This window comes from Nestor notabilis, unplaced genomic scaffold (genome assembly GCF_000696875.1).
Source record: "Nestor notabilis isolate BGI_N333 unplaced genomic scaffold, ASM69687v1 scaffold659, whole genome shotgun sequence".
NCBI classification, from domain to species: Eukaryota; Metazoa; Chordata; class Aves; order Psittaciformes; family Psittacidae; genus Nestor; species Nestor notabilis.
Window position 1 is genome coordinate 57,805 of NW_009942147.1, and position 12,356 is coordinate 70,160.

Consider the following 12,356-nt stretch of genomic DNA (forward strand, 5'->3'; position numbering starts at 1 on the left):
AAACTTTGTAGGTTAACTTTTTTAAGAAATAAGTCAACTGCTTTTAAAACTTAGTATTGATGGGTGCGGTGAGCCAGTGCTGCTGTAGTCAAAACAGAGGTTTGAGTAACAGAATTCTATCTTTTCAAACACCTTTGTCCCTGCTCACACATACCTCCTGTCCCAAAACAGAACAAAAACCAACCCCCCCAAAAACCCCAAAACAAACACCAAAACTAAACAAAGAAACCCCCAAGCAACTAACCAACCAAAACCTCCACAACCAAACTAACCCACCAAACAAACATTTCTTCTTTTGCAAAGGGGTGATGCACCAAGTGAAAAACTTGGCAGAGTCTGAGGCTTTGCTAACAAGCCCACCAAAAGTATGCACTAATGGATCAGGAACACTCAGTACCACTACAACAATAAGTACTGGAACAGCCACTGCTGCCAGTAATGCAGCTGCAGATTTGGGCTCTCCTAGCTTGCAACACAGCAGGGAGGATTCTTTGGATCTGAGCCCACAAGGGTAAGTGCACTTTTCGTTGTGGAAAAGCAATCTGTTGGGATGCTTGTGTTGGTGTTTGTGGTTTGAGGGATTTTTTTGTTTGTGTTTGTTTGGGGGGTGGTGGTGGTTGTGTGGGTTTTGGGGTGGTGGTGGTTGGTGTGGACTTTTTTGTGGGTGTTTTTTGCCTTTTTTTTTTTTTTTTTTTTTTTAAATGTTTTCTGATCGGGACTGCAACATTATCATTTGCATTTTGCTGTAGTAGTTTCCTTTAAGGAGCTAAAATGGAGTGATGTTGAAGCTATCAATGGGCAGTTTTTGCTCATTTTATATGAAATGTTAAAGAAACAAAAGACTACTGACCCGATAATTACAATGTAATGCTATGAAACAATCTGCTGTTTGGGGATAGGCTGGGGAATGCCAAGAGCAACAGCTGTAGTGTCATGTAACTCTTGAGGACAGAGTGAATCTTTCAGAGAAATGACAGCTATGGTGCATGGTTCCTTTCTTCTGGAGACTTGAGGAAAAAGAAGTCATCCTTAAGTTATTTTGTTGGAACACAATCATTTTGAACACTTGTAGAATTAAAATCTTCTGTAGTAATAAATTACTTCAGCGTTACACAGTTTGCCTTTATTTTAAAGGTGGCATACTTGTCTTAATGTATTGGTATAATAAGGAAGCTCACTTCAAACCATAATTGAAATACCTGAACTTGGAAAATGTAGGGCTTGCTGAAAACAAACTCCATAAAGTGTTGAAAAAGTGGTTTCTGGGCTTTAACAGGGGAGACAGGTCAAATATCCAGTGTCTTTTGGTGTTTACTCAGTAGAGATTTGTGTATTGATATATTTTTTTTTTAAAGTATATTCAAATAAATGCATAACCATACTGTTACACAAATACAAGTATGAAAATAATGTGCAGCCTTTTGTTTAGTGGCACTTGCTGTATTTGGTTCCCTGTAGTAGAAAGGTGATGGCAAGCAAAACCTCTTCTTTCTGCATAGTCACTTTGTCTTTCCAATTAAAACAGAAATGAGGCCCCTTCTACCAGAGCTCATTCTTCCCTAGATCCCGCCTTGTTATGGGATGGAGTCTTGTTTTAGTTCTTGAGTAAATAGGTGGCAGATGCATTTTAAACTGACGAGTGGTTGTGCGTATGAATGTGGTGGATGGAAACATACTACTTTATTTTTTAAATTTGGACAGACGACTGAGTGATGTTCTAAAGAGAAAAAGACTGCCAAAACGAGGGCCAAGGAGACCAAAATACTCCCCTCCAAGAGATGATGATAAAGTAGACAATCAAGGTAAATAATTCTTAAAATGGGATACTTCATTGCTTTTAAATATAAAAGTAAGCTTATAAGATGTCAAAACTGGTAGCTGTAATACACTTGTTGATTCTATTAATTTTGTCTGTACTTCCTCCAGCTAAAAGCCCTACAACTACTCAGTCTCCTAAATCTTCTTTCTTGGCAAGCTTAAATCCTAAAACATGGGGAAGATTAAGCACACAGTCCAACAGTAATAATATTGAACCAGCACGAACAGCAGGAGTAAGTGGTCTTGCAAGGGCTGCTTCCAAGGATACCATTTCCAACAACAGGTACGCACAAAAAAATCAAAATACTTGTGAATATGGTGTTGACTTTAAGATGCAGCTACTTTCTTACGATAAAGTGTCGTGATAATGTAACACCTATCAAAGAAGTTTCAGTTTAACCACTGTTAAAATAACTGGAAGAAGCATCAAGAGATTAAGATAGAGAAAATAACCTCTTAATGGTGTAAAGTAGCATGATGGAGAAAAATGGGAGAACTGGAAAAAATGGTGCAAGTAGTAATCTGTAGAGAATATAGACCTTTACTATGTTGTAGTAAGAGGGAAGGGCTTTTGTCTGATGGCTATTAAACATGGTGAAAATGATACTCTGGCTGTGTTTACTTGTAGTATTAGAGTATTCAAATGCTAAGTGTGGCCAAATGCCTTTTTTGTGCTTCTTTACAGAGAAAAAATTAAGGGCTGGATTAAGGAGCAAGCCCATAAATTTGTAGAACGTTATTTTAGTTCTGAAAACATGGATGGAAGTAATCCTGCACTAAATGTATTACAGAGACTTTGCACTGCAACTGAACAACTCAACCTCCAGGTTAGAAATGGCAAACTTGCTTGGAATGGGGTTGGGAATGCAAGCAGTAGAACTATTAGAAAGAAACTAGAGGAATGCTAGTATGGACAGTATGTCCAATATTTTAAGCATAGGTTTATTTTTTTTGTTATCCTAAATGATGCTACAGTGCTACTTAACTTGCTACAGGGTGTATGGGGTGGTTTCTCCCCCCCCCCCCCACTCCATTTTTTTTTTTTTTTTTTTTTTTTTTTTTTTTTAGTTAGTATGTAAGCTCTGACACAGGTCACTCATAATAACTGAGAGAGAGAACTTGTGATAAATGATTAGTATTAACAAGGGTATTCTTGATTCCTAGCAGTGTGTCACTTAGCATTTTAAATGTTAGGGATTTACTTTATACTTAAAGAACGAGTTTGTAGTAAGAACTTTGAGGGCAGGGGAGGACAAGAGGGAAAATATGAGTTGTATGTTTTCTGGGTTGTTATTTTTTTTGTTTGTTTGTTAATTTGTTTGGTTTTTTTTTTTTTTAATTTTAAAAAATAACTCTTCTGTTTGTAGCTCATATTCATGCTGCATGAGGCAGAAATGGGACCTTGCATTTCTCTTAAAATGGGGAAAATGAGGATGTTGCCTGTAGCATCTCCTTTTGAATAGAGAAGTTGCTTATCCTTGATTATTTGTCTTGTCATTGCTTGTACTGAGTTACTATACACTCCAGACTTTCCCTTTTTATCCCTCCTTTTAAAGCTGTTCCATGCAGTAGAAGGAAAAATAGCTCTTAATACCTGGGTAATAAAATACTATCTTCATGCTTTCCAGGTGGATGGTGGAACAGAGTGCCTTGTAGAAATCCGTAGCATTGTCTCGGAGTCTGACGTCTCCTCATTTGAAATCCAGCATAGTGGGTTTGTTAAACAACTGCTGCTTTATTTGACATCTAAATGTGAGAAAGATGCTGTAAGCAGGGATATCAGATTGAAAAGATTTCTTCATGTATTTTTTTCTTCTCCAGTAAGTTTTCTTGATTATTATTTTGTCATTCTTAGTTGTCTTTCTCTCACATTGTACTTGCCTGCCCATCTGAGAGGATTGTCAATAACCTTGACTTAAAGATGGAGTATGGAATGAATGGGGTTTTTTTGTTTTTATGCTGAACCTGTGCAACTCTACAATGTTCACATAGTCCTATGTCTTTATAGGTCGTAAACTCTTTAGAATACCCTGTAATTAGAATCATAGAATGGTTTGGGTTGGAAAGGACCTTAAGATCATCTAGTTCCAACCTCCTTGCCATGGGCAGGGACGCCTCAACCCAGACCATGTTGCCCAAGGCTCTGTCCAACTTGGCCTTGAACACTGCCAGGGGTGGAGCATTTACCACTTCTTTGGGCAACCCATTCCAGTGCCTCACTGTCATAGTAAGAATTTCTCCCTTATATCTAACCTGAACTTCCCCTGGTGAAGTTTAAAATACAGGCGATTCCACACAGCAGTGGAAATAAATTCCAAATGGCCAATTATCTGAGTCTTGAACAACTTGGAAGTTGTTCCTGCATGGTAAGAAGTTGATATAGAAGGAGTTTAGATAGTAATCTTCCCACTTGCTCCCTTAGTTCTAAATACTGCAAGAAACCAGATTGTCCTGTTTTTAAAGGAAGAAACTTAAAATTGAAGAGAGGGAAGTAAATAACTATAGCTTCTATGAAGCTTATTGCTCATGGTTAAAGGTAAATGCTTAAAATCTCTAGGGCTAGTCAGTAGGAACCAGGAGAGAAAAGTGCATTCTTTGAAACAGGTCATTTGTTATGACATAAATTTGTCATCTGATCATCTTGATAATACTGCTGCTACTTCAACTGAGAGCAGTGATTCTTAATTTTTTTCTTTTCTTTTTTTTTTTTTTTTTTTTTTTTTTTCAGTTGCTGTTAATTTTTTTTTTTTTTTTTTTTTTTTTTTTTTTTTTTTTTTTTAAATGACTTGTGGTATGAATTGTTAAAGATAGGTTAATTCAAGCACATAACTAAAAGACTGGAATATATTTCAGCTTCCTGGAGAAGAACCCCTTGGAAGATTAGAGCCATTAGAAAATGCACCTTTGTTGGCATTAGTCCATAAAATGAACAATTGCCTCAGTCAGATGGAACAGTTTCCTGTCAAAGTGCATGACTTCCCTAGTGGAAATGGAACAGGGAGCAGGTAAGGATTAATGCTCAGGTAACAATTTTGGTGGAAGCTTTTGTTTGCAAAAACTTGCTTCAACACTGAATGTTCCAAGAGGTAATGGAAACTTCTGACCTATTAAAGACAAAAGCAGTTACACAGTTCACATTTTTCTCATTCAGTGGAATATTGAATATTTAACTGAATGTTTGCTTACCATCTTGAAATTTCTCTTGCTTCGACTGAGGGTAGATGTATAATTTTAAACGCAATCTCTAAAGTTAAGTGTTAAAAATTCAAATGTTGTCTTCATGCCCATGTAACAAACACTGGAAAGAAATAGCATCTTTGCAATAAATGCACTTGATTTTTTTTTTTTCTTTTATTATGGATGTAATTGAACTACTAAGAGTTTGTATTACAATGCTAGATTTTGTTATTCAGGTACGTTCTGTTCTCTAGGGTGATAATGGATTGAGTGGTAACTGTTGGCTGTCAACATAGTTCAACTGTAAACCTGCCCTGTGTCTTAAGATAGATTAAATTTGGAATCCAATATGTTACTTGCATTTCAAGTAACAAATCTGTGTGACTGAAGACCTATTTCTACAATCTGTTTTCTGTACTTCTCTTTAATAAATCAACACTATTTTTTCATTCAGTATGTATTAGTAAGTTTTGGAAGTATTTCATGGTGCTGGCTAACAGCTGAATTTGACTGTAGACGTTCTTGTGAGTACGTAGAAATTAGGAGGGAAGGAGCACTGAAAAAGATTTTTTGCAAACTATTTTTTCAAGTTTGAAATGCCAAAATTGTTTGCTAGTTTTACTGTGGATTATGTCAATGAGGATTTTGAGGCGTTAAGATTTTGTAGTCTTTCACTAGCACCTGGAAATAGAAGCAGCCCAAGAGGTTTGTGTATAAAAATGGCTATCTTGAGTATTGACTGGTGAGATGGAACATATGTATAAACTATACTTTGCAAGAAAAATGAGGAGCTTTTGCATTGTCTTTATAAAAAAAAAAAAGCATATAAATAGGTACGTGTATTTTCCACCTCTCATTCTGATCCTTACTGCACTGCAGGTAGTCACAGCTGTAAATCTCATCAGACCTCAAAGATGGTCAGTATAAGGCCATACTGTATTCGGATCTCAGACTAAATTTTCTCTTAATCCATGTAGTTTCTATTGGAAATCAGGTGTTTTCCAACTTGGGTTCTGGTGGTCTTATTAGAATAAAATTTCTAATCTGTTTATCCAAGTCTTAAAAAGACTGAGAAGTAATCATACTCTGAACAAGTGAATTTGCAAATGCACGTATAAGCCTATTTTAATACATTTTCATTAGATTCTTTGTGTAGCAACTTTTTTCACAAATTATTTTGAGTTTTTCTCTTAACAGAGGATCCCAAGCTTTAAAATTCTTTAATACACACCAATTAAAATGCCAACTGCAAAGACATCCAGACTGTGCTAACGTGAAACAGTGGAAAGGTGGACCTGTGAAGATTGATCCCCTGGCTTTGGTCCAAGCCATTGAAAGATACCTTGTAGTTAGAGGTATGTATATTTATACATACAGTTTTTTGTTTTGTTTTTTTTTTTCCCTTACAGTCACATGTGTTTTGCTCCTTGGGAAAGTCATTACTGTCAGTAGTGTAGAGTCTGTTTAAAAAAAAAAAAAACCAACCCCAAAAAACAAACCAACCAAACAAAACAAAAAAACCCACCAAAACCCTGTGAGGATTGTACTGAAGACACATGGGAGATGCCTGTAAATGTATCTTGCTCGCAGGTGGGGAGACTAGAATCTTCCCTTTCTTGATCCAAACTTTTTCCTGTTGTAAACAATTCAGTGTAAATACTAATGGAAGTATTATCTGGATCTGTCAGATTGGCTGCAACTTGGCATTTTTGATGCCAGATGTTGATAGTGAAATTTGTACTGACACATCTGAACTTTGTTTTTTTAACTGATGTATTTTGGAACTGTATTAAACAGTGGAATTTATAAAATTCAGAGTATAGAAGTGTTGCTACATTTTGAGTGAAAACACATGAGGATGTCTTTCTCCTCTCTTGCTTCAGGCTATGGAAGAGTAAGAGAAGATGATGAAGATAGTGATGATGATGGATCAGATGAAGAAATAGATGAATCTTTGGTAAGCTTTTTGCTGTGGGTGTTAAGGGGAGGGAACAGTGTGAGGAGGAGAGGCTTAAAGAAAAGCTAGCAATGAGTTTCCTAACTTGTGTGGCTTTTTTTTGTTCAGGCTGCTCAATTCTTAAATTCAGGGAATGTGAGACATAGACTGCAATTTTACATTGGAGATCACTTGCTGCCATACAATATGACTGTGTATCAAGCAGTTAGGCAGTACAGTTTGCAAGCTGAGGAGGAGAGAGAGTCTACAGATGATGAAAGCAACCCATTAGGAAGAGCTGGGATTTGGACAAAAACACATACTATTTGGTAAGTTGGCTAGAGAAATCAGGGGACAGCTTCTCAACTTCTCCAGTTCCCTAGATGTGTATACCAAAAAAGAAATCGGAATATAGCTGTCTCCACCCCCAGCCCCCATCAAGAAAACAAACAAACAAAAACTTAACCAAAAAAAACCCCCTAAAAAAAACCAAACAAAACCCAAACCCCAACAAAACCACCAAACTGTAGCTTTGAGTTTCCTCATGTGCTTGAGATACTTGAGTCTTAGTAAGAATTCATTTCTAGATACTGATGATTTTTCTAGCTCATGAGTGAAGCTGGTGAACAAGAAATGGTGAGTTTTAAATAGCACCTGCTAGATGGAGGCAAATTGTTTTTAGTGTTAGGTAACTAACTACAACCATGGAAACATTGTGTGCAGTCTACAAATAGTGGTAAACTTCATACTGTTTTTTGTAGTTGATTGCTGTGCAGGTATATGCATTCTCTGGCCATATTTTGGAAGGAGCAGTATTGACCTATGACTGGGCCAAACATTTTGACATTCCAGCAGTGTCTTTTTCTTGCTAATATTTAAATGTGTTATTGAAAAGCAAAACCAAGAACAAACCAAGGTTTGTTTTTTTGGTTTTGTTTGTTTGTTTGTTTTTTTTGTCTATACCTTCTGCTTCTCTTCCAGTTCATGGAGCCGGAGGGTCCCCATTTTTTCTCCCCTATGACATACTTTGCTTCTGAGGGCCTAGCTTCAAAGGCTGGATCATACCTAAATGCATTGTTCTTGTCTTTCTGCTTTTAACTGTCATTCAAGTAAAATTCTGGTAATCAAAGAACTAACACTTTTATAACTGCTTTTGTTTCCATGTAAGTATTTCACAAACATGTTTTTAACTTTTAATTACTTTTTAGGTACAAACCTGTGCGGGAGGATGAAGATGGTAATAAGGACTGTGTTGGTGGTAAAAGAGGAAGAGCACAAACTGCTCCCACAAAAACCTCCCCTAGAAATTCAAAAAAACATGATGAATTGTGGCATGGTGAGTGTGTTGCCCTGCTGATACATTAGGTTTGTGAAGCTTCTGAAAGGATGGGGAGGAAGAGCATTTAGAGACATCGTAGTGTTTCTTTTAAAGCAAGCACAGTATAAGAAAATTAAGCATATATATAATGTATATTAAAATTAAAAAGATACTTACTGAATTTTCTAAACTGTTGTGGTTAGGTGAATGCCATGACTACCTAGGCTCTTAATAATGAAAAACTTATGAAGTCTTCCAGTTGATTTGTTTTGACAACATACTCTTCTTTTCCTTCTAGATGGTGTATGCCCTTCGGTATTAAATCCCCTCGAAGTTTACCTCATATCTGCTCCACCTGAAAACATAACATTTGAAGATCCATCATTAGATGTAATTCTTCTTTTGAGAGTTTTACATGCTATCAGTCGATACTGGTATTACTTGTATGATGTGAGTAGAGCACTTTTTAAATAACTTTCATAATTGATAGACATCTCTGTCCTGAAACACCTTAAAATAGCTTTCTTCCCCTGTCTACTGCCCCCACCAAGACAGAATAACACAAGTACTGTTATTTTCCCCTACCTATTTCTCTGACTTCTGGTAAGGTGAAGGCTATCAATTCTTCTAGTCAATTATGTTTCCTCTGTAGTGTGTTAAACAAATTTTCCATGCTTTTTCCTTCCTTGAGTTCAAAGAGCAACATTATTCCAGAAAAGAAAATTAGTAGTAAAATTAGTAGTAAAAATCTACTCAGTCTTTCTGTGAAGGCTTTGACTCTGTGGCCAAAGTGATGTGATGATAAGAAATCTAAAAGCATTAAAAACCTCTCTTAACAAAGGCTTGCTATTTCTTCCAGCATTTGTTTAACTAGAAGTACATTGTTTTTGTTTAACACAGAATGCAATTTGCAAGGAGATAATTCCAACCTCAGAGTTTATCAACAGTAAACTGACAGCGAAAGCGAACAGGCAGCTTCAGGACCCCTTGGTAATTATGACAGGAAACATACCAACTTGGCTGACAGAACTTGGAAAAACATGGTATGAATGACTTACTGTATAGTATTTCTAATTTAAGTTCAGTAAGCCTCCTGACTAGGCAGCCCAGGTGCATCATATGCCCTAAGGCTTTTGAAAGTGCTAGGGGAGAATAAAATGTAGTCACAGAAGTCTTGCTAAGTTACATAGTAACACTTGGATGAACGTTTACACCTATATTGCATAGTTTAAAGAAAATATGAAGGGATAGACTAGCTGCAAAGTTTGGTGCACTTCTTGCAGGAGTTCCTGAGAAATTTGACGTTTTCTTATTGAAATTATAGTACTTGATTACTCAGGGTTTTTTTTTCTCCCCTTAAAATTTCTTAATGGCATTTTTGTCTGGAATTTTTTGTGGTTCCTCCTTATATTGAATTTTGTCTCTAGACTCTTTGCTTGTAAGCATTGTAACTAAAATGTGTTCTGAAAGGCTTCCTTGGGAGGCTGCTTTCACCACTGTGTTTAATAAAGCATTCATTTCAGTCATACTGCATTTCTGTTGTGTTTTAAACTAAACTGTGGTCACAGATGCCAGTTGGAACCTAGCTAACTAATCCAATGCCTTTTACAGCCCATTTTTCTTTCCATTTGATACCCGTCAAATGCTGTTTTATGTAACTGCTTTTGATCGTGATCGAGCCATGCAAAGACTACTGGATACTAATCCAGAAATCAATCAGTCAGATTCTCAGGATAGCAGAGTGGCACCGCGACTGGACAGGAAAAAAGTAGGTATATCTTGTTTAAAAACTGAATGAATTATCAGTTTATTTTTGTTTTGTCTTTAAGAATATCGCTGTGAGGAAGGCTCGTGTGAAACTTCAGGTTTTGGTAGTATACTGATAAAGGGGAGGTTCTTCTTCATTTAAAAACCCCGGAGTAGAAAGCACATTGTCTTCTAGGTGTCTGCCACAAGGTGGCAGAAGGGGCTAAAGAATATGCTACACTGCTTTCTCACAGTCTGCTTAATTTTAAATTTGAGTCTTTACATAATTTCTGAAACTGTACTCAGTGAATGAACTTCTAAGTTTTAAGTTACATTAGTAACATTTCCATGTATTATCTTGTAAATCTGTTTTGCTTTTAGAGTTTCAGAAGAATTCAAGCAATAGGATTTAGACCCTTAAGTGTTACCTGAATAAACAAAAACATTGTCCTTGTGCTCCGGAAGAGTATTAAACTTCATGTCACAACATAATAAAACTAAGCTGTGACTGTTTTAAACTGAGGGAGTCTTGGGTGTCTGCCTTGAATCTGGAGAGATGTTGTCTTAAACTAAAATCTGCTGTCTGGTCTTGAATATTTTGGCTGGGGGGGGTGGGTGGGAGATAGGAGACATGAGAATCTTAATTCAACTAGAATATAACCTCCAACCTGTAGGAATCCCAGTGCTGTTGTGAGTTTTTTGCGTGTGTGCGTGTTGATTTGGTCGGGGGTTTTTTTGGGGGGTGTTTGTTTTGGTTTTTTGAAACCTGCCATTTTCCCTACTAGAGAATCTGCAAGGGCAAGGTATAAGATTATTCCTTTAGGTTGCTGAAGTTTGGATTCTTTAATCTGCTTTTTCTTCTCCGTATATTAGTTTACGCTATGAAAAATCATGTGATTACAATTCTCTACGTGGTATGTGTTACGTGTTACAGTCCTACTGCCAGGTTGTTGGCAAGAATAATACCTATTAGTTATACAAATATAAAGCATCGGGGTTTTTTATATTGAACATTTTAATTCAAACAAGATTTTTGTGTAGAAGCAAGAATTATTTTATCAAAATATAAGTTTACAATTTGTTTAACTGTGGAACTGTTAGCATGGGGTGGAGAAACTTGCATAACTGATTTTTTTTTCCTGTTGTAACTGCCTTGGGAGCTGAGACTTACAGACATAATTTCACTACTTAAAACTTCTCTAATGTGTAGCGCACTGTGAACAGAGATGAGCTGTTGAAACAGGCAGAATCTGTGATGCAGGATCTAGGCAGTTCAAGAGCCATGTTGGAAATCCAGTATGAGAATGAAGTAAGTAACATCAATGCAGTCTTATTTAACTCCTTTTTTGCTGAAGTTTTAATACAAAAATGCTGCAACTGTCCTAGAATGACTTGGTCAGACACTTGGTCCTTCAAATTGCTGGTGCCACAAAATTTTATCTATTAATTATCCCTAATTCACTTGGTTGTGACTTTTAGTTGCTAGGAGAAGCTCTTTCTCATCTAAATTTCACAATGGGTCTTATTCTGCAGAACACATTTTTTTCCTACCTCTAAGCAAACAGCCATGTGCATTTCCTCTATAATATGATCATTAGGTGGTTAATACTACTTATTCCACTATTATTCCCTCTCTTATGTGGTCTTTCCAGGCTGTCTCAGTAATATTGTAAGTGTTGGCATAGTTAGGTTCTGTAGGTGCTTTTTGCAGTGCAGTCTTCTTAATAACCTATAGTGTACTATATTTCTCAGACTAAGTAAAGATTTTGGTAATTCAAATTGACCTAATGGACTCTTTATTTATCTCGTTCCCTCTTCTCTTCCCCACATCCATCCTCCCTCCCCCTGAAGGTTGGCACAGGTCTAGGCCCCACACTAGAGTTCTATGCACTTGTATCTCAGGAACTACAGAGAGCAGACTTAGGCCTTTGGAGGGGAGAAGAAGTCACTTTAGCCAATCCAAAAGGTAAATGTTTTACTCCCTGAACAATCAATGTTGATCTAATATTGAACCGATTCTAAGTTGACTTTAATTATGTGAATGGCTTTGAAAAAGCATCTCAATTTGTGGTCAGGTAATATGCCTCACGACAGTGTTTAATTATCTTTGTGTATATATTGAACTTTTTTCATTTCTTCCTCAACAGGAAGCCAGGAAGGTACCAAGTACATCCATAACCTTCAAGGCCTTTTTGCGCTTCCTTTTGGTAGAACAGCCAAGCCAGCTCACATTGCAAAAGTTAAAATGAAGTTCCGCTTTCTGGGGAAACTAATGGCCAAGGCAATCATGGATTTTAGACTGGTGAGAATAAAATGGAAAATGTGTTTCTGAAGGGTTAAACGAAAATGCTAGGTGTGAGG

General features: G+C 36.7%; 1 protein-coding gene across 1 annotated transcript in view; it reads left to right on the top strand.

Moving 5' to 3' along the window:
* TRIP12 (thyroid hormone receptor interactor 12) overlaps positions 1-12,297 on the top strand; it is a gene marked incomplete at its 3' end in the record, with an annotated part of 68,351 nt that extends 56,054 nt beyond the window's left edge. The window contains exons 21-36 of the mRNA XM_010021242.1: positions 304-511; positions 1,702-1,802; positions 1,927-2,101; positions 2,504-2,645; positions 3,447-3,638; positions 4,672-4,823; positions 6,178-6,350; positions 6,879-6,952; positions 7,061-7,260; positions 8,140-8,267; positions 8,548-8,699; positions 9,150-9,292; positions 9,861-10,017; positions 11,206-11,304; positions 11,847-11,961; positions 12,143-12,297. Coding sequence (XP_010019544.1) covers positions 304-511; positions 1,702-1,802; positions 1,927-2,101; positions 2,504-2,645; positions 3,447-3,638; positions 4,672-4,823; positions 6,178-6,350; positions 6,879-6,952; positions 7,061-7,260; positions 8,140-8,267; positions 8,548-8,699; positions 9,150-9,292; positions 9,861-10,017; positions 11,206-11,304; positions 11,847-11,961; positions 12,143-12,297 — 2,366 coding nt within the window. The remainder of the gene's footprint in view (positions 1-303; positions 512-1,701; positions 1,803-1,926; positions 2,102-2,503; positions 2,646-3,446; positions 3,639-4,671; positions 4,824-6,177; positions 6,351-6,878; positions 6,953-7,060; positions 7,261-8,139; positions 8,268-8,547; positions 8,700-9,149; positions 9,293-9,860; positions 10,018-11,205; positions 11,305-11,846; positions 11,962-12,142) is intronic.
* Positions 12,298-12,356: the final 59 nt, after the last annotated feature.